This window comes from Chiloscyllium plagiosum, unplaced genomic scaffold (genome assembly GCF_037043375.1).
Source record: "Chiloscyllium plagiosum isolate Xiang-an unplaced genomic scaffold, Cpla_swu_hap1 HiC_scaffold_39, whole genome shotgun sequence".
Lineage (NCBI taxonomy): Eukaryota > Metazoa > Chordata > Chondrichthyes > Orectolobiformes > Hemiscylliidae > Chiloscyllium > Chiloscyllium plagiosum.
The window spans coordinates 25,510,302-25,533,988 of NW_028270177.1; the positions used below are offsets into that span (position 1 = coordinate 25,510,302).

General features: G+C 43.1%; 1 protein-coding gene across 3 annotated transcripts in view; it reads right to left on the reverse strand.

Moving 5' to 3' along the window:
• unc13c (unc-13 homolog C (C. elegans)) overlaps positions 1-23,687 on the reverse strand; it is a 582,280-nt gene that overhangs the window by 486,769 nt on the left and 71,824 nt on the right. For all 3 annotated transcript variants that reach the window (XM_087981434.1, XM_087981433.1, XM_087981432.1), the window contains exons 5-7: positions 18,043-18,166; positions 11,487-11,560; positions 3,115-3,190 (exon numbers count right to left, since the gene is read on the reverse strand). In XM_087981434.1, coding sequence (XP_087837560.1) covers positions 3,115-3,190; positions 11,487-11,560; positions 18,043-18,166 — 274 coding nt within the window. The remainder of the gene's footprint in view (positions 1-3,114; positions 3,191-11,486; positions 11,561-18,042; positions 18,167-23,687) is intronic.

The window sequence follows — 23,687 nt, forward strand, 5'->3', positions numbered from 1 at the left end:
TCTAGTTAAACCAGAAAAAGAATTTTCCAAATCTATACTTAGACCACTTAGGGCTTGAAGAAACCCACACATGCAGCAGTAATCATGGCCAAGAACACTTTGTGTCTAGTTCCTTCCATTCTGGCTTTGGAGACACATGATACATCTTAATTTACTGTTCGCTATCATGTAAGAGAGGTCATGGAGGTTTTCTATTCAATGGGCGCCAATTACATTTCATCTGCCTCATCACACAACAATTAGTGAAGTAACGCAGTAGCTCAATAAGAATTGCAGGTTTCCCCATAGTGCAGGGGGCAACTGATCTCTCGTTTACACATCAACTCTGTGATTTACCACAACTAAAAAGGATTCCACGCTCCTGGTATCCAGCTAGCCAAGTAATGGAAGTCATTAACAGCAGTTACTGCACTCAGGAGAGCAAAGGAAAAGGCAGAACAACATTTCTGCTGGAGTGTGGGGCAGATAAAGAAGGAAAAGCAAACCATTCAGGTATAAAACCAGAAAGTTCTGAAGAAACTCAGCAGGCACCCTCACTCTCAGCAGCAGCATCCAGAAAACAAGTCCACCTGGCACTCAGGTTGCATTTGTTTAGATTTACATTTAGTCCTCCTCACTACTACACGTTGCCTGCTTCCCTTTAGCTTTTATCTGATTTGATTGCTTTTGTGTTTACATCCTCTTAACAGCAAAGCTTTTTATTTTTGGACAGATTTTTACAAGAAATATCCTTCATTGTAATCATAAACATATAACTGTTTACCTGTGATGTTTTATAGTGTCTGGGGGTTGCCTGCTTTGTAATGAACTGTGTTATCAAACAAGAATTATAGCTTCGAAAGTGTGGTGCTGGAAAAGCACAGCAGTCAGGCAGCATCTGAAGAGCAGGAAAATCGACTTTCATCAGGAAGGGCTTATGCCCGAAACATCGATTTTCCTGCTCATCAGATGCTGCCTGATCTGCTGTGCTTTTCCAGCACCACACTCTCAACTCGAATCTCCAGCATCTGCAGTCCTCGCTTTCTCCTCTCAGAGAGAAGTGATGTCATGTGCCATCACTTGTATTGCTTCTGCTAGACGTTGTTGAGCATATCCGTGCTTATATCCATCACAGACTTCCTTTTGAAGCCAGTTTGTGAAAATTGTGGCAATCTTTGCTTTTCTTTTAGCTGTAAAGGATGAATAATCAGTTTGATGGAGTGGCAAGAGCATCCTGCAATTTTTTTTTAACAATCCAACCCCTCAGGTTGCAACTTTTATATGGGACTCGGTGGTATGAGACATCTTCCTTGATAATCTCTCTCTCTGCATTGGTTTATTGTACATGGGAATTGGATTGGAACCGGATTTGTGAGTTAACTTGCGTTACATTGACCTACACTTGAATGTGGTGTTAAAACTCGAGCCTGAGGATATAAAAATGAGCAAGTTGTTTACAGCAGGTTTTGAAAAGACTGTACAACACATTTTTATTTGAGTGCTGGGCATAGGAATAGTATAGGTGGGCTAGTATAGATTTTAGAAGCGCATATGGGGTAAAATCCCAAATTGTTTCTCCCAATCTTTCATCATAACTTCAATTCAATCTCAGAGACTGTGGGGAAAATACATATATTTTTGTGGGAAAAAAATATCTGCCCCTGCCCACCCACAGCATGGCCACATATAAAACAGCATCTGCAGGCCTCACTTTCTCCAAGAACTTTAGCTTGCCCTTTCCATCACTGGCTCGGGAAAGCCTTTCAGCAAATTTACCTCCCTTCTCCTCAAACAGCAAGGTCTTGTCAGTAGGAAAGCCCATCACTTGTCCTTTCTTCTCCATTCCCCACCAAAAAATGAATTCTCTCAAAGTTTATCCTTCTGTCTCTCATTGTAGTTTCTGTGTTTTCTTGATTTTTCTTCTCCTCCCAACTACCCGAGCCCCTATGTATTCAAGTCTTACGTTAATACTTATCGCCTCAACTTGTGCCTTCCTCTGAACGTTACGCTGCTCTCCCTTTCTCTTTCTAACTAACTGTATCAGTTCAGACCATCGAACCTGTTCTGCTACTTAACACAAAAAAGTGAAAAATATTGTTAATAAACTTTTTTTAATATATAAAGTATCTTCAGGTTTGGATGAAGGCATTTAAAATACTTGTTTGCTACAGAGCAGTAGATACATACTGTTTTATGGTAGTGTATATAAACATGATCACAGGCCACTGTGCTCACAATCTGTGCAGAGATTGATTGGATAGGGTGCCAGCCAAATGCAATGGCAGCAACTTAATGGGCAGAATTTATGCTTAAGAGCAGAGGCACACATGCCCTCCAATTCATTGTAGAAAAGCCATAGCAAAATGCCAACAAAACAAAAATACAATATTTATTCAGTCACCCGGCAGAGTCCCTTTAAGTCCACCCCCAAATCATCAGTTGAGATCAAAATCTAAAAAGTTCCAATGAGCATTTTGTGTGGGATGAGGCAGATACTGACACAACTAAATGCAATACTGTAATGCCCTCTGCAGGCTTGTGGCAGAATTGCTGGCTCAAAGGCAATATAATGTCCTGCAAAATATTTAATTATTAAAACGTAGCACCAACCCTTTGTCACCTCCAAATTAAAGAATGCCCACAAATGTATGTGGAGAGATTCTGACCATTAATTATTTAAAAATTAATTTTATAAAATTAAAATCATATCATGAAATGTCTTTAACTGTTTTCTGTTAATCTGATGTGCCATATAATGAAGGAACAGCTTGTAGAAATCATTAATTCAGGTGTATCCAAGTTTATCATACACTCAGTAAAAGCTGGAACAATAAGACAGCCAGATTAAACAAACCGTTCTAGTTAGCAATCATCATTTTGGTAGCAGAATTCACCAGATATTATAAAATTTATTCAACTGAAGTTCGGTTGACACAAAATTTCCTGAAATATTTTGACTTTTAATTGGAGAGACCTTGTTTGCTAATGGATGACATAGAAATAGCTACCGCAGTTCAGAAGTGTGAAAAATTTTGATATGTTCAAAATCTCCCAAAACATTTTGACTCTTAATCGAAGAACCTTAATAGTATGGTTTTCTCAAGGATTTTTATTTATCTATTGCAATATACTTACAACGTCCAAGGACAGGTAACGATAACTTGACCTGACCAGGAGAACTTTTTGAATGGATATCATTTTCATTGGTTTCCTGGGGGGAAAAAAGAAATTCCTTCAATTACATTGAAGCATCTTCATAAATTCAACTAAACAAATATTGGAAAGATGTTATGAAACTTGAAAGGGTTCAGAAAAGATTTACAAGGATGTTGCCAGGGTTGGAGGGTTTGAGCTATAGGGAGAGGTTGAATAGGCTAGGGCTGTTTTCCCTGGAGCGTCAGAGGCTGAGGGGTGATCTTATAGAGGTTTTTAAATCATGAAGGGCATGGATAGGATATATAGACAAAGTCTTTTCTCTGGGGTGGGGGATTCCAGAACTAGAGGGCATAGATTTAGAATGAGACGGGAAAGATATAAAAGAGACCCCAGGGGCAACTTTTTCACACAGAGGGTGGAACTTGCATGGAACGAGCTGCCAGAGGAAGTGGTGGAGGCTGGTACAATTGCAACATTTAAAAGGCATCTGGATGGGTATATGAATAGGAAGGGTTTGGAGGGATATGGGCCGGGTGCTGGCAGGAGGGACTAGATTGGGTTGGGATATCTGGTCGGCATGGATGAGTTAGATCGAAGGGTCTGTTTCGGCCATAACATCTCTATTGAGTCAATGACTCTATCATAACAAACAAACCTGGCTTCAGCTACATGTTTTATGATTACTTTTGTGGTTTCTGATGCCCATGAAATTACACTGCAGAATAATGGGCATGGAAATGTGTCAGAAATTCCCCTCCGTCATATTTAAATTGTTTGAGTAACTCCTCTTGAATAACAAATAATATAATTTTAGATGAACTTGTGAAAACCTGCTTATGGTGTTATCTCTCCATGCAATTTCAAGAGATTTTTTTTCATACGTTTGAGGATGGAGGCATCCCTGTGCAGCTCGACAATTATTGCCCATCCCCAGAGGGCAGTTAAAGTCTACCACATTACTGTGGGTCTGGAGTCCATGTAGGCCAGACCAGGTAAAGATTGGAGTTCCCTTCCCTAAAAGACATTAATGAGCCAGAGGGCTGTTTCTAACAACTGCCAATGGATTCATGGTCATCGTTAGACTCTTAATTCCAGATTTGCATCACATTCCAATTCCATCATCTGCTATGTGGGGATTTGAACCAAGATCAACCAAGGTCAGTCAGATTAAACCCCAACAATAAATACCATTGGGACATCACTACTGACAACTACTTAGCTAGTTCTCTCAAATTCATTATATGAAGGTTTTCCTGTACTTTAGCAATAATATTCATACAAGTAGAGAAATATAACACCAAGGCTGGATAAAATTATGTTGTTATCTACACTGGTTTCACCCTGGCTCACAGACATCATAAATATATCCTGTGATAGAAATGAAATCTTGTCATCTTGTAGCAGAAAACTTTCTTCAGAGATTGAGAGGCTCCAAGCAAATTTTGATGATGCGCTATATTCCTTGAACTGGGATAGAATATTTTGCCAAAATGGAAGACTGTCCTATTGCCTGGCATAGACAAGTGCAAAAGCAGGGACAACATTTTGAAAGCACTTCTCTATAACACCTGGCTCTAAACAAATTAGGAATGATGGCAGAATGCTCTTGCAAAATTATTACAAATGCACTTCATCAAAAGAATTGTTAAACTGCTATTAGCCAAATGGAGGCTAAAAGGCAATGTTGGGTTAAAAATTAAAAGTGATTCTGACAATTTTCTTATATTACACTTACATGAACAATTGTTTTACCACACTGGGATCTTATAAAGTGTTTCATAGGTAGGTTTTCACACTGAACCACAATGACATATTAAGAGAGGTGACCAAAATACTGGGCCAAGAGGACAGTTTTCGGAAGTATTTTGATGGAAGAGACAAAGATTTGAGGAAGAGAGCTTCAGAGGTTGGGGCCTCTTCAGGTGGAAGGACAGTTGTCAAAGAGTGCGATAATGGAAATAAGGCAAGGAGAGGCCAACACTGCAGAAGCAAAGAGTACCCAGTGGCTCACGCAGAGGAAGGTGGAGGTGCAAGACCTTGGGAAGCATTTGAACACTCAAATGAGAATTTTTAATTTTAGAAATTTCCAAACTGCTAGCCAATGTAAGCCAATCTGCATAGAAATTGATGGATAAATGGAACATGGTGCAAGGTAGGATGCTGGTTGCAGTTTTATAACTGAGCTGAATTTTGCAGGGTGCTGCAAGTTGGAATATCATGCAAGGGAGCATTAGAACATTAAAGTGCACAGGCATCAAAGATTGGGAATGAGGTTTTCAGCAACATATGGATTTAGGAAAAGCCTACATTCTGACGGTGGGCACAGAGTTTTGGAAGCTAAATACATGTTCGAATCAGACACAGAGATTGCAAACTTGTTTAGTGAAGGACAACAGATAACAACAGTTTGCAGAATAGGTGCACAAATAACACATAAGTTTACTTCAATACTATATGCACATATGCAAAGTTTCATCTTAACAACAAGATATAAATGGGGACTAAAGAATTATTCAGTTTGTGAGAAGATTTGTAGCTCGGGTGCTCGTTGTTGTGGTTCTGTTCGCCGAGCTGGGAATTTGTGTTGCAGACGTTTCGTCCCCTGTCTAGGTGACATCCTCAGTGCTTGGGAGCCTCCTGTGAAGCGCTTCTGTGATCTTTCCTCCGGCATTTGTAGTGGTTTGAATCTGCCGTTTCCGGTTGTCAGTTCTCATAACTCATAACAGCACACAAACCAACAGCCACTCTCAGACAACAACTCACCAGAACGAACGACCCAATACCCAGCATGAGCAAAACCAATGTAGTGTACAAAATCCCATGCAAGGACTGCACAAAACACTACATAGGACAAACAGAAAGACAGCTAACGATCCGCATCCATGAACACTAACTAGCCATGAAATGACACGACCAGCTATCCTTAGTAGCCACACACGCAGATGACAAGCAACATGAATTCGACTGGGACAACACTACTATTATAGGACAAGCCAAACAGAGAACAGCCAGGGAATTCCTAGAGGCATGGCACTCATCCACAGATTCAAATCAATAAGCACATCGACCTGGACCCAATATACCGACCACTGCAGCGGACAGCTGGAACTGAGAACCGGAAGCAGCAGATTCAAACCACTACAAATGCCGGAGGAAACATCACAGAAGCGCTTCACAGGAGACTCCCAAGCACTGAGGATGTCACCTAGACAGGGGACGAAACGTCTGCAACACAATTTCCCAGCTCGGCGAACAGAACCACAACAACTAAAGAATTATGCACAACTGCAGTCTCTGGTACCATGATATTGTGCAAACTAGATAAATGAACTCGTGCCAAAACAACATTTATTATTGCATAAGTAAAAAGTGCAGTTGTTAGTTATAAAGACTATTCTCAAAATGAATGTATCTTGTTTATATTATCGGCTCTGATTGGACATTACAGAACGTTTCTAAATTTTCCACACGAGCTCAGGAACTAATTAAATTTTCTGTACAAGCTCAGGAACAAATACAGATCGCAACAATGACTCAGTATTCATTTTGAACAATTGGCCAATTTACAGTGTGCTAATTTAACTACACTGAATTCTACAATGGTAATACATCTTCTACATGACAAATTGAGCATGCTCTCACCACTTCATTCATATTATCCATTAATATCTTCCAGTGGCAAATTAATGGAACCAAATTAATGAAAATTTTTACAGAAAAAAATTCAAGAAATTAAGATTTTAAGAAACAACAGTGGGAAAGCACAAGTCAAAATAAGAGGTTGAAAGGTGGAACAGAAATCAGAATTGAAGTTTCTGGGAAGCATCGTATCAGAATATGATATAAAGAAACCAGAGCTAGTACAGGAATGGCAAATGATGTATTCTCCAACATCAAGCGTTCCTCCATATACAAATGAGCAGAGATTGTAAGAATATTTCTTGGGATTGTTATTTAACAGCACCTTATGTAGAGGTCTGAGCCCTAACTGTGTTTAAAGAACAGTGGACATCCATAAGCTAGTGTGATGATGCTATGGTTGAGAGAGGCTACTTTGTACTTTTCCTTTGAAGAGAGGTTTTAAGGCAGAGGTGAAGTGCAGTCTGCCAGAACAGCTAGTAAGGCCTTGAGAGTTTTAAACATTTGGAACAATAGAAGCAGCTTGAGTGAGTGTGGTCAAACTCCCACAGAGCCAGGAACTTTAGTTTAGCTTTTAGCAGTTGGTTTTAGGGTCTGAAAGAAGTGGAAGCTATTTTTTCCCTCTCTCGGTAACAGACAAAAGCTGGGAATTGTTTGGGAGTTGCACATGAGACAATCTGTTTTCTAAATTTGCCTTTTGCCAAAGGTGTGTTTATGGGATGTTACTATAGGGGAACAGTTAATTAGTAAGAGGTGCTGTATCCATTATTCGGTTAAGGTTTCCAATAGAATGAAGTTTTTCAAATTCCTTTTCTCTTTTGTTGTACTTTAACTATAGTGGCTGAATAAACTGTCTTTTACTTTATGTCTGGTAGTTTGATCAATTGAATTGCATCTAGAACGCAATACCTTATATTTGCCTTTAAAATAAGAAAACATTAGGATTGCGACTACATTTTGAATATTTTAAGGGGGTTTGGTTTGGTCCATAACACTAGAATATTGTGAAATGTGCTTCTGGAGAGAGATGGAACAGATCAGATGGACAGAACCCAAGAGAAATTAAGGGGTTCTCAGGATGTTGCAGGAGGGAGGAAGATTGTGAATGGATATCATTAACGAAACCACAGGTTAGAATGGGTTATATTCTAAGGCATGAGAACCTGCAGAAGGAGATGATTGAAGATTACTACGTCATAAACAAATAAGGGGAGAAAGAATGATGTCAGACAACATGAAAATGGGAGGATCCTGTAAGCAAGTGAAAATGAAAACACACGACTGCAAGTTACAGAGAGAATATCAGAGAGTCAAACCTTAGGCAGCACAAAACTAAGGGATTACTGGTTTGGGTTAAAGTGATAAAGTATGACTGTAAAATTTCCTATTTTATGCATTGTTTCCAAATAACAGTTGGAAGACTTAATTGGATTTCCCCAGGAAGCTGGGGATCCAGTTACAGAGAGTGGAGCCAAGAACAAGGTCGCAGAGTTTGAAGATTAGTTTGATTGGGATTATAGTGTTGAAGGCAGGTCTGTAGTCACTAAGTAGGAGCCTGATGTAGGTATCCTTATTGTCCAGATGTTCCAGTGCGGAATATAGGGCTAGGGATTACGGGTTTGGGTTAAAGTGATAAAGTATGACTGTAAAATTTCCTATTTTATGCATTGTTTCCAAATAACAGTTGGAAGACTTAATTGGATTCATATCTACCTGAGTACAGTGAAAGATTTTGCTCTGCGAGCAGTGGAGGCAAATCATAACATATAAGGACATACAGATCATAGGATGTTTAGATAGAGCGAGGCATAAAAGGTTACAGTTGCACAGAAGGTGCACAAAAGCAAGATCAACATTAGATTTAAAATTAGGGGTCCATTCGGCAGTTTAACATCAGTAAGGAAGAAGCTGTTCTTGAACCTGTTGGTGCATGTGTTTAAGCTTCTGTATCTTCTGCCTAACAGAAGAGGTTGCAAGACAGTATTACTGGGAGGGTGGGGGGGGCGGCGGAGGGAGGGGGAAGGGGTCTTTGATGACATTGGCAGCCTTTCCACAGCAACAATAAGTGTCTATGTAGTCTGCAGATGAGAGATTGGCTTTCGTGATGGTCTGGGCTGTGTACACAACTTCCCATAGTTTCTTATGGCCCTGGGCAAAGCAGTTGCCATACCAGGCCATTATGCACCGGGATAGTATGCTTTCTATGGTAATCTGTAAAAGTTGGTGAGGGTCCTTATGGACGTGACAAATTTCCTCAGCTTCCCAAGGAAGAGGAGGTGTTGTTCTGCCTTCTTGACCATCAAGTCTAAATGGGAAATCCAGGACAGATTGTTGGTTATCGTTGTTCCCAGGAACTTGATGCTCTCGACCCTCTCCACCTCAGCCCAATCGAGATAGACAGGGACATGTTCTTGTCTTTTCTTCCTGAAGTCAATGATCAGCTCTTTAGTTTTGCTGACATTGAGGGAGAGGTTGCTTTCATTGCATCACGATACCAAACATTCTATCTCCTTCCTGTGTTCTGAGACATCATTGTTTGCTATCCAACTCTCGATGGCGGTGGTCATCAGTGAACTTGTAAATGGTGTTTGTACAAAATCTGGCCATACAGTCAAGAGTGTACAGAGACTATAGTAGGGGGCTGAGTACACATCCTTGTGGGGCACTGGTGTTGAGTGTTATTGTGGAGGTGGTGCTGTTGTCTCTCTTCACTGATTGCGGTCCAGGGGTCAGGAAGCTGGGTATCCAGTTACAGAGAGTGGAGCCAAGAACAAGGTCTCAGAGTTTGAAGATTAGTTTGATTGGGATTATAGTGTTGAAGGCAGGTCTGTAGTCACTAAGTAGGAGCCTGATGTAGGTATCCTTATTGTCCAGATGTTCCAGCGCGGAATATAGGGCTAGGGAAATGGCGTCAGCTGTGAATGTGTTTTGCCAGTAGGCAAATTGCAAAGGATCGAGGCAGGTTGGGAGGCTAGAGTTGATGTAGGCCATGACGGATCTCTCGAAGCATTTCAGGATTATGGAGGTCAGAGCCACCAGGTGGAGTCACTGAGGCACACTGCATATGTTTTCTTTGATACTGCGACAATAGTGGACTTCTTTAAATAGGTGGGAAACTTCAGATTTTAGCAAGGAGAGGTTAAAGATGTCAGCAAATGCTTCCACCAGCTGGTCTGAACAGGATCTGAGTGCACAGCCAGGGACTCCATCTGGACCAGTCGCCTTCCTCAGATTCACTCTCAAGGAGGCCGATGTGATGTCTGTAGCGGTGACTTTGATTGTACTTTATTCATAAAAATAATTCGAACATTCTTAAGCCTTCATTCTTCATTCGTGGTCTAGCAGTCTTTTCAATTTTGAGGTAACCAGAAAGATGTAACAAGCAGTTCGAAAGAAGGCTAGGAAACATTAGCAATGATTACACTCTTCTGCAATCCGACTCAGAAATGGTGTTTGCAAGGAGCAGAGCAGTATTACAGTGTCTGATCATTCTGTCTGATTTTCCTCTCTGGTATTTGTCTGGGTGATGCTGTACACTTTGGCATGAAAGAAATAAATCTACCCCATTGTGAGAGATGTTCTGGATGTTCCAAAGATCCAATCAGTATGCAGGGAGTGAGAGAGATATAAATGAAACGACATGACTCAGATCAGCAGGTTGCTGAAATATTAGGCCATGATAATTCTTAAAAACCAATTCCTGCAATGAATTAATCACCACTGAAATAAAATACCACCATACATTGAGTACATAAAACAATTGTTAATTAGTGACACCGCACTTTTGCACTGGGATATTTTCACATTATCTGCTTGAATGTTTTATGCTTGTGTATCTTGAAAGGGGTGGGGGTGTTTGGGGGGTGGGGAATATTTAATCTGGCCATTCCATTCAAAAGGACAAATGCTAATGGTGAATCCCCGAATGAATTTTGCTACCATCCATTGTCACAGGCTCATGGAACTATTCACCTGGAAAACAGGTAAGACATCAAGATGGAAAATAAAATTTAGTGAACAGGGGAGTTGTGAGAGAATGGGCTCAAAAAGACAAGTGGTAAGCAGATTCTGATTTTACAACAATTGGTCAGAAAGTTTTCTCAATTACTTATTATAATGCTGCTAAATCTGATATCTTCAGGAGGTATTCTTTGGCATTACAATGCACCAGTAAGCTTCAAATTAATAAAACAGAGCAGTCAAAAGTCAATGCAGATGATTAGATATTACAGCTATTTTTGCACTGCAGATTGCTTACCATGACAATCATGGCCACAATGCAAGAGCTAATTGGCATATGCACTGAGTGGCTCTGCACTCTCGGGAGGTACTGAGACCTCTCTACGGAGAGATTTTCCCCAGATACTTGGATAATAATAGTGCCACTTTAACTGGAAACAGAAGTTGGTGAGGGTTTCCTTGTCACTCACTGGTACAGACCTTACTCTGCATTGGCAAAAAGGCCAGCAGCTGACAAAGCAATTACAATTTCCAGATAACATAATCACACACAAGTACAGCTCTTTGTTTTCCTGGTGCTATATAAGTCAGCCTTAAGACACAGATTTGGAATCTTAGCACAGTCCACTCCACAGTTATTATAAATTATGCATCACTTCTTTCTTTTCATGCACAGAAACATAAGGAATTATGTAAATGCATGTTTCCAAATTTAAAACACTGTGACCACTATTCTGATAGAATATGGATACCTGCTCGGTTTCCAGTTGTGCATTTATACTTCGAAGACGTTCAATCAAGTATTGAGCTTCATCCTCTGGGATTTCTGAAAAAGGAAAAAAGAATGACTGTTTATATTTGTAGAACAAGCTCTTTGAAAAAGAATTGTTCATGAGATGCAGGGTTCACTGACTAGGGTACTGTTTAATCCTTTAGTGCCTAGAGGACAAATTACCAGAGCCATTGCTGACAGTCTGGAGACTTCCTCCCCTCCAAGAGGAGAGTGAGTCAGATGGGTCTTTCTTTCAATCATCTTTATTGAATTCAAATTTCTGCCATGGTGAGATTTGAACCCATATTCCCAGAGAGTTAAGCTTGGTATTCTGGGTTACTAGCCCAGTGACTACACCACCACCTCCCCTATCACATACAGGCCGTGAAGAGTCACTGAGGTGAATGCAGACATCATTCAATTAAAAGCAATAGAAATCCCAAATCTCTCAATCAGATCACCCATCAGCATTCATTATGTAATGAACACATGTTAAGGAATTGCCAGCCATAATGCTCTGTCAAATTATTAAATGCCTGTTCATTTAAAATATCTTTGTTACACATGGAAATGTGTAACCTGTCGTCGCAAAATATAGGAGGTATGTGGAAGCAAGACAAATAAATCTTCTAATTGCCTTCATTTATTTTGGTATTTGTGTTGAATATGGACAGAGTTATGTTGGTATTTGTGTTGAATATGGACAGATTAGTTTACTTCTCACTAACTTCTCAGCTCTCCAGAGTCTGGGGCAAAGAGCATCCATCCACTAAATCCTCGCATATTGTTTATGCTAAAATCTTTGATTTGTAAATGTTCCCTCTATTCGGAGAAGACATATTTCCTATGTCTTCCCACGTATACACTTCTGGGAGAGAAGCATTCAAAATCATCACTTCTTGTGAGTGCCAAGTCTTGAGTCCGTCACAGTCTAAGGCATTTTTCAACACCACCATTAATTTTCTATCACTGAAAAGCGATGAGCTGTCTGTGCACCTTCCCAACATATTGTTGCATTTTCTAACTGCATATGCATGGCACTTCCCTTTATCCCTGTAGGAATTGGAGAGGTAAATTATCTCTATATCTTCCTTTTAATTTGATTTTTAATTGATTTAGGGTCAAACTTGTTCATTCTGACCTGTTTAGTTCCAAATGTACTTAATACACAAAGCTTTGAAGAGGCTCCACTTATATCGTCCTTATGTGTTGCTGGTTAACTCACCCAATCTATTTGTTTTCATAGTTCCTCACATCTCTACATTGAGCCATGTTAAACTACACTGATTCTATTGTTTTCAATGAATCCAACACACAAATCACATTGATTGTGGATCATTCTGTCCAGGCTATTCTCTGTGCTGCTATTTGTCTGGATGGCAAATGGTCACAGGTCCAGTTGAGCTGGATAAAACAAAGAACTGTGCATGCTGGAGATCTGGCGAAACTCAGCAGGTCTGGCAGCATCTGTAGGAACAAAGTGGAGTTAGCATTTCCAGTCTGCTGACTCTTCATCACAGCTTCACCTGATTTCGCCCATTTTGAGACACCACCTGAGAAACATTCCCGCACCTCCCCCAAACTTGATATATTTTCAGTAATAATCTGATTTACAGCTTTTAAAATACAATGTTCATTTGTGTGGATTTCACGTTTCTGTGAATATCTTGTCACACGAGATTGAGAAGAGGGGACACCAAAAGGCCAGAAAGTTGTGAAATGTGCTTAAAGAGCAGGACGGAGTGGCTCAGTCAGAGAGAAGTTAGAAACAGTGAAGTTCTCAGGATGGTGGAGGAAGGAAAACTATTAGTGAACATCATCAAGGAAAAGCAACAAGGTTGGACTTGCTATGTGCTAAGGCATGCGATCCTGCTAAGCAGGTGACTGTTGGAGAAACGTAGACCAACAGGGAGAACAAGAATGATAATCTGATACAGTGTGAACTGAAGCAGAAAACTTGAGGTGTGGACAAATAAGCTGATCTGCCCCAAGGCACATCATCTTCTGTATTATCTCAATTATCCTCAAGTGAAATAATGGTACTGTTGCAACCTGAGATCCATAGTAGTAAAGGGCTCCCAGGTCCATTCCCAGTGCATTGCCTCTGTTACATAAAGATTTTTAAATATTTCTCCGCAGAAATGAGCTCAATAAGCAACTCATAACGTAATTTCAGAAATCAATAAGCAACTCCTCAATTATGTTGAAAGTTGTTGCTTACTATCTAGCAATGAATAAGCAAACAGCGATGGCGTATTGTCAAAGAGATTTCTTAAAATTGGTACAATTTTTATCATTTGGCTTGGTGGAATCAGGAAGATCAGGCAACAGGAACGTCCTGTAAGATACACCAACCCATTGTGCATCACCACACACAGATTTATTTTGCCCCCCCTCCCCCAAACTCCCCAAACACACACACCATGCCCTCTCCTTGGTCCACACTTCTCTCTCCCATAACTCTGGCCTTAACAGGAACCAATTCTGCATAACCACCAGACAATTTCAGACTGTCCCTAATTAGAAGCCAACCTTGGATTACCATCCCCATGCAAATCAAACTCAACCATCACGTCAACAAAGATAGACTGATGTATTCCACCCATTGATTCTTCATTATGGTGCCAAAGTATAAAATTAAGTTCAAATTAGTTTTGCTTGAGTTACAAATCTGATCATAACTATTAGGCTCTGATTATGTTACATAATTGGACAGTATCCCAGAGCGCTGGGATAATGATTCAGATACGCGAACTGCCTCTGCACCAGCTCAGAAATTTAAATTCAGTTATTTCAATAAAAATCTAATCTCCGTTATGGTGACCTTAAAGCAACCAAATTGTCTCAAAAACTCAATCTCATCATTAGTATTCTTCAAGGAAGGCAACCTGGCACCTTACCCAGAGGCATGGGGCTGGCCTATAGTTTCTCACTGCTTTTGACAAGGCATCGCCTTGGCAATCAGAGGCAACTTGCCAACCAATCAACCACCTGCTTTTCCCTGTAGTTTAAGTTGTCATCTTTGGAAATTTGGATTTCTTGCATTTGTCCTGATTGGTGCAAGAAACATGTCATACTTTTCAGTAAAACGAGTGGTTGTTAAAGATCTCCTCAAGAGGACATCTCCACAGGAGTTTCTCATGTTAGTCTCCCAGGCCCAGACATCTTCAGCTGCTTCATCAGTGACCTTCCCTTCATCACAATTTTGTTCTATTTTGCTTCTGTGAAGCATCTTGGAATGTGTTATTCCATTTAAAATGCTGTATAAATTAAAGCTGTGGAAAGGTCAGAAGTGCAGATGTCACTGAAGACTGCAGAATGTTCAGTCCCATTCACAACTCCTCAGATATACAAGCAGCCCACGTACAGGCCATGGACAGTGTTGCAGGCTTGGGTTGATGTGAGAAGAACGCATTTGTCATAGAGGTGCCAGGTAACAAATAAATCCAACAGTTAACATTCAAATGACCTCTCCACAACATTCAATGACATTAGCATTACTGAAAGCCCCACCGTCATGTGGATCACCAATGCTCAAAGAATTAACAAAAACAACCATATAAATGTTGCTGCTACAAGAACAGAACACGTGCTGGGTTTTCTGCAGTGATCAACTTACTTTTTGATTTCACAAGGCCAGTCCACTATCAGGGATGTGACAGGATGAGTTCAGCTTCAACAACAATCAAAAAGCACTACTCCATTCAAAATTGCTCACTTGTGTGGCAATCCCTCCCAACACCTGCAACATTTAGTACTTCACCACCAGTGCACAGGGCAACAGTGTGTAGCCATCTGAAAGATGCACTGCCACCATTCACTCCCAAGGTTTCTTCAACAGCACCGTCCAAACTCACAAGGACCACCATCTAGAAGAGTAAACCCAGATGGATGCTACTGACAGGTTCCCTCAAGGCAGGTCTCATCCTGACTGGGAATTATATCACTGTCAAATTCTGGAGCTCCTTTCCTAACAATGAGTGTACTTGTACCCTACAGTTTCAAGGCGGCACCCCGCCACCATCTTCTCGAAGTTTGAACAATACACGTGGGTTTTGCCAGCAGTACCTGCATCTCCTGAATAAATAAAGAGAAGATTCTGTTATGTATGATTGTCTTACTGGGAAGTGAAATGCGTTACTTATGTCTGTCCTCTCAACAATTGAATGTTCATCTTCAGAGAGACAATTGAAAAGACATGAACACTGGTTCAAGTCAAAGTGGGGTTCTTGTACTATTGTATAATAGATTTAGGAAAGTTTGAGAATCTCCTACAAAATTAAGGCACTCCAATGTTATCAGGACTAACTAATATGACTGAACCAGTGAAGTTATGAGCATAAACCTATGAGTTATGAGGGATGCAGCATCCTAAAGCAGATGCTCTTGCCAATATGGTAAAACAAAATTAAAAGTAATCTGAAAAGTTAAGTGCAGTAGTTATCAAACATGCTTAATTTTTTAAAAGGAAGCTCTATGCTTGATGAAAGCATGTTCAACTTTCAAGTTTCATAATTAAATGATTGCATAGTGTTGAAGGGATAGGTAAAAATATTGTCTACTTTGGTCTCACAACACAGCTTGAGGTACAAATCAGCAAGCTGTCCAGCTTCAGTCTGTGCTTTTCCAATCAGTTAAATTAATACATAAAAAATTACAGGCTAGGAATGTAACTATTTCCTGATCTGCATTCCAGTGAAGCACTAAATGAATCAAAAGTGAAAAGCCTCCTCAAATTATTTAATCATTCTCAAGAGGTCCTGACCATTAAATTCCACTTTCTTGGAAAGGAGCATACAAACGCAATATCAGTTTGCTTAAACAGTCAGATTACATTGGTGGATGCACAAACTCATAAATTTCAAATGAGTTAGCACTTCAGCTAGAATAGCAAAGAGGGGAAGTTCAGACAACCATCCTAAACGTTCTGCGATGCTAAAGAAAATTTCGATGTGTTTCAATATTCTAGTCAATCCTTCTTGACTGCCTCAATTACCAAGGACTGCAAAATCAATCTGTGACAAAAGAGCCGAGAGAGATGCAGAAACAAACAGACGAATAGTACAAAAACATAAATTGCTGGAAAAGTTCAGCAGGTCTGGCAGCATCTTTGGAGAGAAATCAGGGTTAACGCTTTGAGTCAAGTGACTCTGCCTCGTGACCCTTGAGCTCTGAGGAAAGGTAATTAACTCTGATTTCTCTCCAGAAATGCTGCCAGACCTGCTGAGCCTTCTCAGCAATTTTAGTTTCTGATTAATAGCATCCGCAGTTCTTTCAGTTTTCATTTAGACGAATAGTATAACTTGATGTTCAGAGTCACAAAGTCGCTAAGTGACATTAGCTTGAAAGAGCCAAGATTCCAAAATGATGCCATGGCAAGCCATTCAGACATCCACCAGGTTTCTTCAAAGTTTCTGGGCAGAGTTTTCTCCTCCCTGGTGCCATGAGAGTAATGACAAGAGCAATAACAAACTGGGAGTGAACAATAAAGAAAAATCAGATTCTTAACATCGATTTCTTATTTCTCCCTATTTTCTCTTCTAACCTTGAATGATGACATCCATGTATTTGCATCTCATTAAAGACTTAACTTAATTTATTTACTTCCCACTTAAAATTCTTCTTGCCTCCGCCAAGCCACAAGACAGTGCAAACTCCCGACAGGTAAAAGACAATAGGTACCTTACGGCTGCAGCCCACTCATTGCCTGCCCCATCCAACAAACAACTGCTTCTTCTGATAAATGTCCCTGCATAGACCATGGTCACCAACCCTCTCAACCCTTCATCAAACCACCAGCTTCACAGCATCCTGCTTTTGGACTAATGCAGCCACCAGTGCAGACCTTCAACACTTCACTTTGGAACTATCAGACACTGACAACTTGTATATCTCTGCTATATCCCTGTGTGTACAGGGACAGATATGCATCTACACATGATTCTCTGTGCTGACAGGGACATGTGTATCTTACAGCTTCTCTCTTCCATTATCTTAAAGATCTTGATCAGGTCATTCCTTTCCAGAGTAGACCAAAAGACTGTTCAGCCCTTCCTGGTACTATCCTTGTGAATTTCTTTGGACCTACTCCAATGTCTCTATGTCCATTTTATAATATGAAGACAAGAACTTTGTACAGTTCTCCAAATATGAGCAAACCAAGGTTAAATACAAGTTCAAACAGAACTCATGTACTTTTTAAAAACACCTCTCTAGAAAAATCAATTCCAATGACTTGGCTTCCTGGTTTACAAACCCACTATTGAGATGCATCATTCCTTGTAGCCATTTGTGAAGGTGTTCCCCTTGGTGCATTAACTTCTCTGTCTGATTTAGACTCTTGATATCAAATAAACAATGTTATTATTCAATCTCCTGAAAGGTGACAGTGTAAACATATCGATACTAAAAATTGTTTGCCAATTACATGTCCATTTTGCGAGTTTATTAATATCCCCACCCTTCATGTTAGCTGCAACAATCTGAGTTAACCAAAGTTCATTGACATCAAAAGAAAAACAATATTTTTCACTTACCAGCAGGTAGTTCAAAGTAGGTATCCAGCAGGATTTTATGGGACGTTGGATTTTTTGCACCGCAAATTTCATCTCCTTTTGTAAGAACTTCAGAATTCAAAATCCACCAAGTCCCAAAGCCTTCCTAACAAAACATATGCAGAATGGTACAAATCAGCTGATTAATTGTGAGCCTTTCTTTAAGGACAGTTTACCCAGGAAAAGACAAGGAATTAAACATATAAAATGCGAGAGGAATTCAAACATGATTCAATGGCAGTGTTACCGCTATAGTATCTCAAATATAAACAAATTCAGAAAAGATACTTTATGCAGTTCTAAAAATGTTAAGTGACACATTGTAACTTTTCACATGTTGTAGAATGAACAAATGGAGTTTCTTAAGTCTGAACACTTAACCCGTCTAAGTTTTAACATCAAAGTTGCATCAATTTATTTCTTCAATTAGCAATAGACTCCTTTCATGAGACAAAAGCTGTGACTTCTGATGTATGCTTTATAAGATCAATGAAAACAACCAAAGTGGGTATTTCATCCCAGTATACATTATTACATTTGAGTGTGAAAAAAGAACAAAGAGCTGCGAATGCTTTAGATCTGAAACAAAAGCAGAATTTGCTGGAGAAACACAGCAAATCTGGCAGCGTTGGTAGACAGAAGCCAAGAGTTTAGGTCAGAGTGTTGCTGGAAAAGCACAGCAGGTCAGGCAGCATCTGAGGAGCAGCAAAATCGTTGTTTTGGGCAAAAGCCCTTCATCAGGAATAAAAGCAGGAAGCCTCCAGGGTGGAAAGATAAATGGGGGGAGGGGGGGGGTTAACATTACGTCCAGTGACCCTTATTCAGAATGAGTCCAGGAGCAGCGCAGAGTGAGCAGGCCAATTCCCAGACTCTAAACATTAACTCTGTTTTCTCTCCATAGACTGTTGAGTTTTTCCAGCAATTTTGGTTTCTGCACTATATTTGAGCAACTGGTTTTAGGAATATCGTTTGGCTACTGTTACAGGGCCCACAAACTGCTCCCCCTTCCTTTTCCTATTCTTTATCTCACCTCAAACTGATTATACATCTTACTTTTTTTTGAGTTAAGGACTTCTCTCACTAATATAATAACATCTTCAACTAATAAAGCCTTCCCACAACTTTTTCCTAGATTCCTATCTTTTCAAAAATTCAGATATCCATCAGCATTCCAGTCCCATACTCAGTTCCCATCTGTAGGTCTGTTGGTTATGGATATGTATATTGTATTGTAGAATTAGTCCGTCAATACATAACATTGATACTCTGTGGCAGAGGAGTGAGTGGGCTGATTCCCAGAGCTGGATCAGTGGTGCTGGAAGAGCACAGCAATTCAGGCAGCATCCGAAGACAGGCAAAATCGACGTTTCGGGCAAAAGCCCTTCATCAGGAATAAAGGCAGGGAGCCTGAAGCGTGGAGAGATAAGCTAGAGGAGGGTGGGGGTGGGGAGAGAGTGGCATAGAGTACAATAGGTCAGTGGGGAAGGAGATGAAGGTGATAGGTCAGGGAGGAGAGGGTGGAGTGGATAGGTGGAAAAGGAGCTGGGCAGGTCGGACAAGTCCGGACAGGTCAGGGGATCGAGTTGCTGGAGGTTAGAAGCTAGGATGAGGTGGGGGAAGGGGAAATGAGGAAACTGTTGAAATCCACATTGATGCCCTGGGGTTGAAGTGTTCCGAGGCGGAAGATGAGGCGTTCTTCCTCCAGGCGTCTGGTGGTGAGGGAGCGGCGGTGGAGGAGGCCCAGCACCTCCATATCCTCGGCAGAGTGGGAGGGGGAGTTGAAATGTTGAGCCACTGGGCGATTTGGTTGATTGGTGCGGGTGTCTCGGAGATGTTCCCTAAAGCGCTCTGCTAGGAGGCGCCCAGTCTCCCCAATGTAGAGGAGACCGCATCGGGAGCAACGGATACAATAGATGATATTAGTGGATGTGCAGGTAAAACTTTGATGGATGTGGAAAGCTCCTTTGGGGGCTTGGATAGAGGTGAGGGAGGAGGTGTGGGCGCAGGTTTTACAGTTCCTGCGGTGGCAGGGGAAAGTGCCAGGATGGGAGGGTGGGTCATAGGGGGGCGTGGACCTGACCAGGTAGTCACGGAGGGAACGGTCTTTGCGGAAGGCGGAGAGGGGTGGGGAGGGAAATATATCCCTGGTGGTGGGGTCTGTTTGGAGGTGGCGGAAATGTCGGCGGATGATTTGGTTTATGCGAAGGTTGGTAGGGTGGAAGGTGAGCACCAGGGGCGTTCTGTCCTTGTTGCGGTTGGAGGGGTTGGGTCTGAGGGCGGAGGTGCGGGATGTGGATGAGATGCGTTGGAGGGCATCTTTAACCACGTGGGAAGGGAAATTGCGGTCTCTAAAGAAGGAGGCCATCTGGTGTGTTCTATGGTGGAACCGCTCCTCCTGGGAGCAGATACGGCGGAGGCGGAGGAATTGGGAATACGGGATGGCATTTTTGCAAGAGGTAGGGTGGGAAGAGGTGTAATCCAGGTAGCTGTGGGAGTCGGTGGGTTTGTAGAAGATGTCAGTGTCAAGTCGGTCGTCACTGATGGAGATGGAGAGGTCCAGGAAGGGGAGGGAGGTGTCAGAGATGGTCCAGGTAAATTTAAGGTCAGGGTGGAGTGTGTTGGTGAAGTTGATGAATTGCTCAACCTCCTCGCGGGAGCACGAGGTGGCGCCAATGCAGTCATCAATGTAGTGGAGGAAGAGGTGGGGAGTGGTGCCGGTGTAATTACGGAAGATCAACTGCTCTACATAGCCAACAAAGAGACAGGCATAGCTGGGGCCCATACGTGTGCCCATGGCTACCCCTTTGGTCTGGAGGAAGTGGGAGGATTCAAAGGAGAAATTGTTAAGGGTGAGGACCAGTTCAGCCAAACGAATGAGAGTGTCGGTGGAGGGGTACTGTTGGGAACGTCTGGAGAGGAAAAAACGGAGGGCTTGGAGGCCCTGGTCATGGCGGATGGAGGTGTAGAGGGATTGGATATCCATGGTGAAGATGAGGCATTGGGGGCCGGGGAAACGGAAGTCTTGGAGGAGGTGGAGGGCGTGGGTGGTGTCTCGAACGTATGTGGGGAATTCCTGGACTAGGGGGGATAGGACAGTGTCGAGGTAGGTAGAGAAGAGTTCAGTGGGGCAGGAGCATGCTGAGACAATGGGTCGGCCAGGGTGGTCAGGCTTGTGGATCTTGGGAAGGAGGTAGAACCGGGCAGTGCGGGGTTCCCGGACTATGAGGTTGGAAGCTGTGGGTGGGAGATCTCCTGAGGTGATGAGGTTCTGTATGGTCTGGGAGATGATGGTTTGGTGATGGGGGGTGGGGTCATGGTCAAGGGGGCGGTAGGAAGAGGTGTCCTCGATTGGCGTTTGGCTTCAGCGATGTAGAGGTCAGTGCGCCAGACTACCACTGCGCCCCCTTTGTCCGCTGGCTTGATGGTGAGGTTGGGATTGGAGCAGAGGGATTGGAGGGCTGCGCGTTGTGAGGGTGAGAGGTTGGAGTGGGGGAGGGGGTCGACAGGTTGAGGCGGTTAATGTCCCGGCGTCAGTTGGAAATGAAGAGGTCGAGGGCAGGTAATAGGCCAGCGCGGGGTGTCCAGGTGGATGCAGTGTGTTGGAGGTGGGCAAAGGGGTCCTCGGAAGGTGGGCGGGAGTCCTGATTATGAAAGTAAGCTCGGAGGCGGAGGCGACGGAAGAATTGTTCGATGTCACGGCGTGTATTAAATTCATTGATGTGTGGACGGAGGGGGACGAAGGTGAGTCCTTTGCTGAGGACTGATCGTTCGTCCTCAGTGAGGGGGAGGTCTGGGGGGATGGTGAAAACTCGGCAGGGCTGGGAGCTGGGAGCTGGTGTGGGTGTAGAGCTGGGAGTGGGGTCGGAGCCAGTACCTGGAGTGGGTGTGATGGTGGGGGGAATGGGGGTAGAGTCATGAGCAGGGGTAGTGTTCCCCTCGGGGTTCTGGGGGGTGGGGATAGTGACAGTGGGGTCTGTGGGGGGCATGTCAGCAGAATGCAGGTGAGTGGCGCTGGTGGGGTCGGAAGTGGTGGCAGACACGGCAGTAGGGGTGGCGGAAGTCACTGAGCGTGTGGCATCGGCAATGATGTGAGGGCCGGAAGTGGCTGTGGGAGTGGCCATGATGGGGGCAGAAGTGACATCATCAATCAGCGTGGGGGTGGTAGCTGCATCAGCCGCATGGCTAATGGTGTTTCCGAGGCCAGGGGAATCTTCTGGAATGTTCAAGGAGCGCTGGTTATGGAGCTGGGTAGATAAAAGTTTGTTGTACTTACAGTTTTTGATGTTTGAGATGGAATTGAAATACTGTTTGCTGAGAGTATGAATTCTCCTGAGGATGTAGTACAGAGTGGGTCCTTTGCAATTCTGAGAGAGTGTGGCCCTCAGCTGAGGCAGGGCAGACTGTACAGAGGTTAGGTACCGGCGCATTGCTGCAAGCGTGGAGCGGAGGATCTTGATGGAGAACCGTTGCTGGTGTCCCTCCGCCCTCAGACCCAACCCCTCCAACCGCAACAAGGACAGAACGCCCCTGGTGCTCACCTTCCACCCTACCAACCTTCGCATAAACCAAATCATCCGCCGACATTTCCGCCACCTCCAAACAGACCCCACCACCAGGGATATATTTCCCTCCCCACCCCTCTCCGCCTTCCGCAAAGACCGTTCCCTCCGTGACTACCTGGTCAGGTCCACGCCCCCCTATGACCCACCCTCCCATCCTGGCACTTTCCCCTGCCACCGAAGGAACTGTAAAACCTGCGCCCACACCTCCTCCCTCACCTCTATCCAAGCCCCCAAAGGAGCTTTCCACATCCATCAAAGTTTTACCTGCACATCCACTAATATCATCTATTGTATCCGTTGCTCCCGATGCGGTCTCCTCTACATTGGGGAGACTGGGCGCCTCCTAGCAGAGCGCTTTAGGGAACATCTCCGAGACACCCGCACCAATCAACCAAATCGCCCAGTGGCTCAACATTTCAACTCCCCCTCCCACTCTGCCGAGGATATGGAGGTGCTGGGCCTCCTCCACCGCCGCTCCCTCACCACCAGACGCCTGGAGGAAGAACGCCTCATCTTCCGCCTCGGAACACTTCAACCCCAGGGCATCAATGTGGATTTCAACAGTTTCCTCATTTCCCCTTCCCTCACCTCATCCTAGCTTCTAACCTCCAGCAACTCAATCCCCTGACCTGTCCGGACTTGTCCGACCTGCCCAGCTCCTTTTCCACCTATCCACTCCACCCTCTCCTCCCTGACCTATCACCTTCATCTCCTTCCCCACTGACCTATTGTACTCTATGCCACTCTCTCCCCACCCCCACCCTCCTCTAGCTTATCTCTCCACGCTTCAGGCTCTCTGCCTTTATTCCTGATGAAGGGCTTTTGCCCGAAACGTCGATTTTGCCTGTCTTCGGATGCTGCCTGAATTGCTGTGCTCTTCCAGCACCACTGATCCAGAATCTGGTTTCCAGCATCTGCAGTCATTGTTTTTACCTCGTTGATTCCCAGAGCGCTGATTGAGTGAGCGGGCCGATTCCCAGAGCGCTGATAGAGTGAGCAGGCTGATTCCCAGAGCGCTGATAGAGTGAGCAGGCCGATTCCCGGAGCGCTGACAGGGTGAGCGGG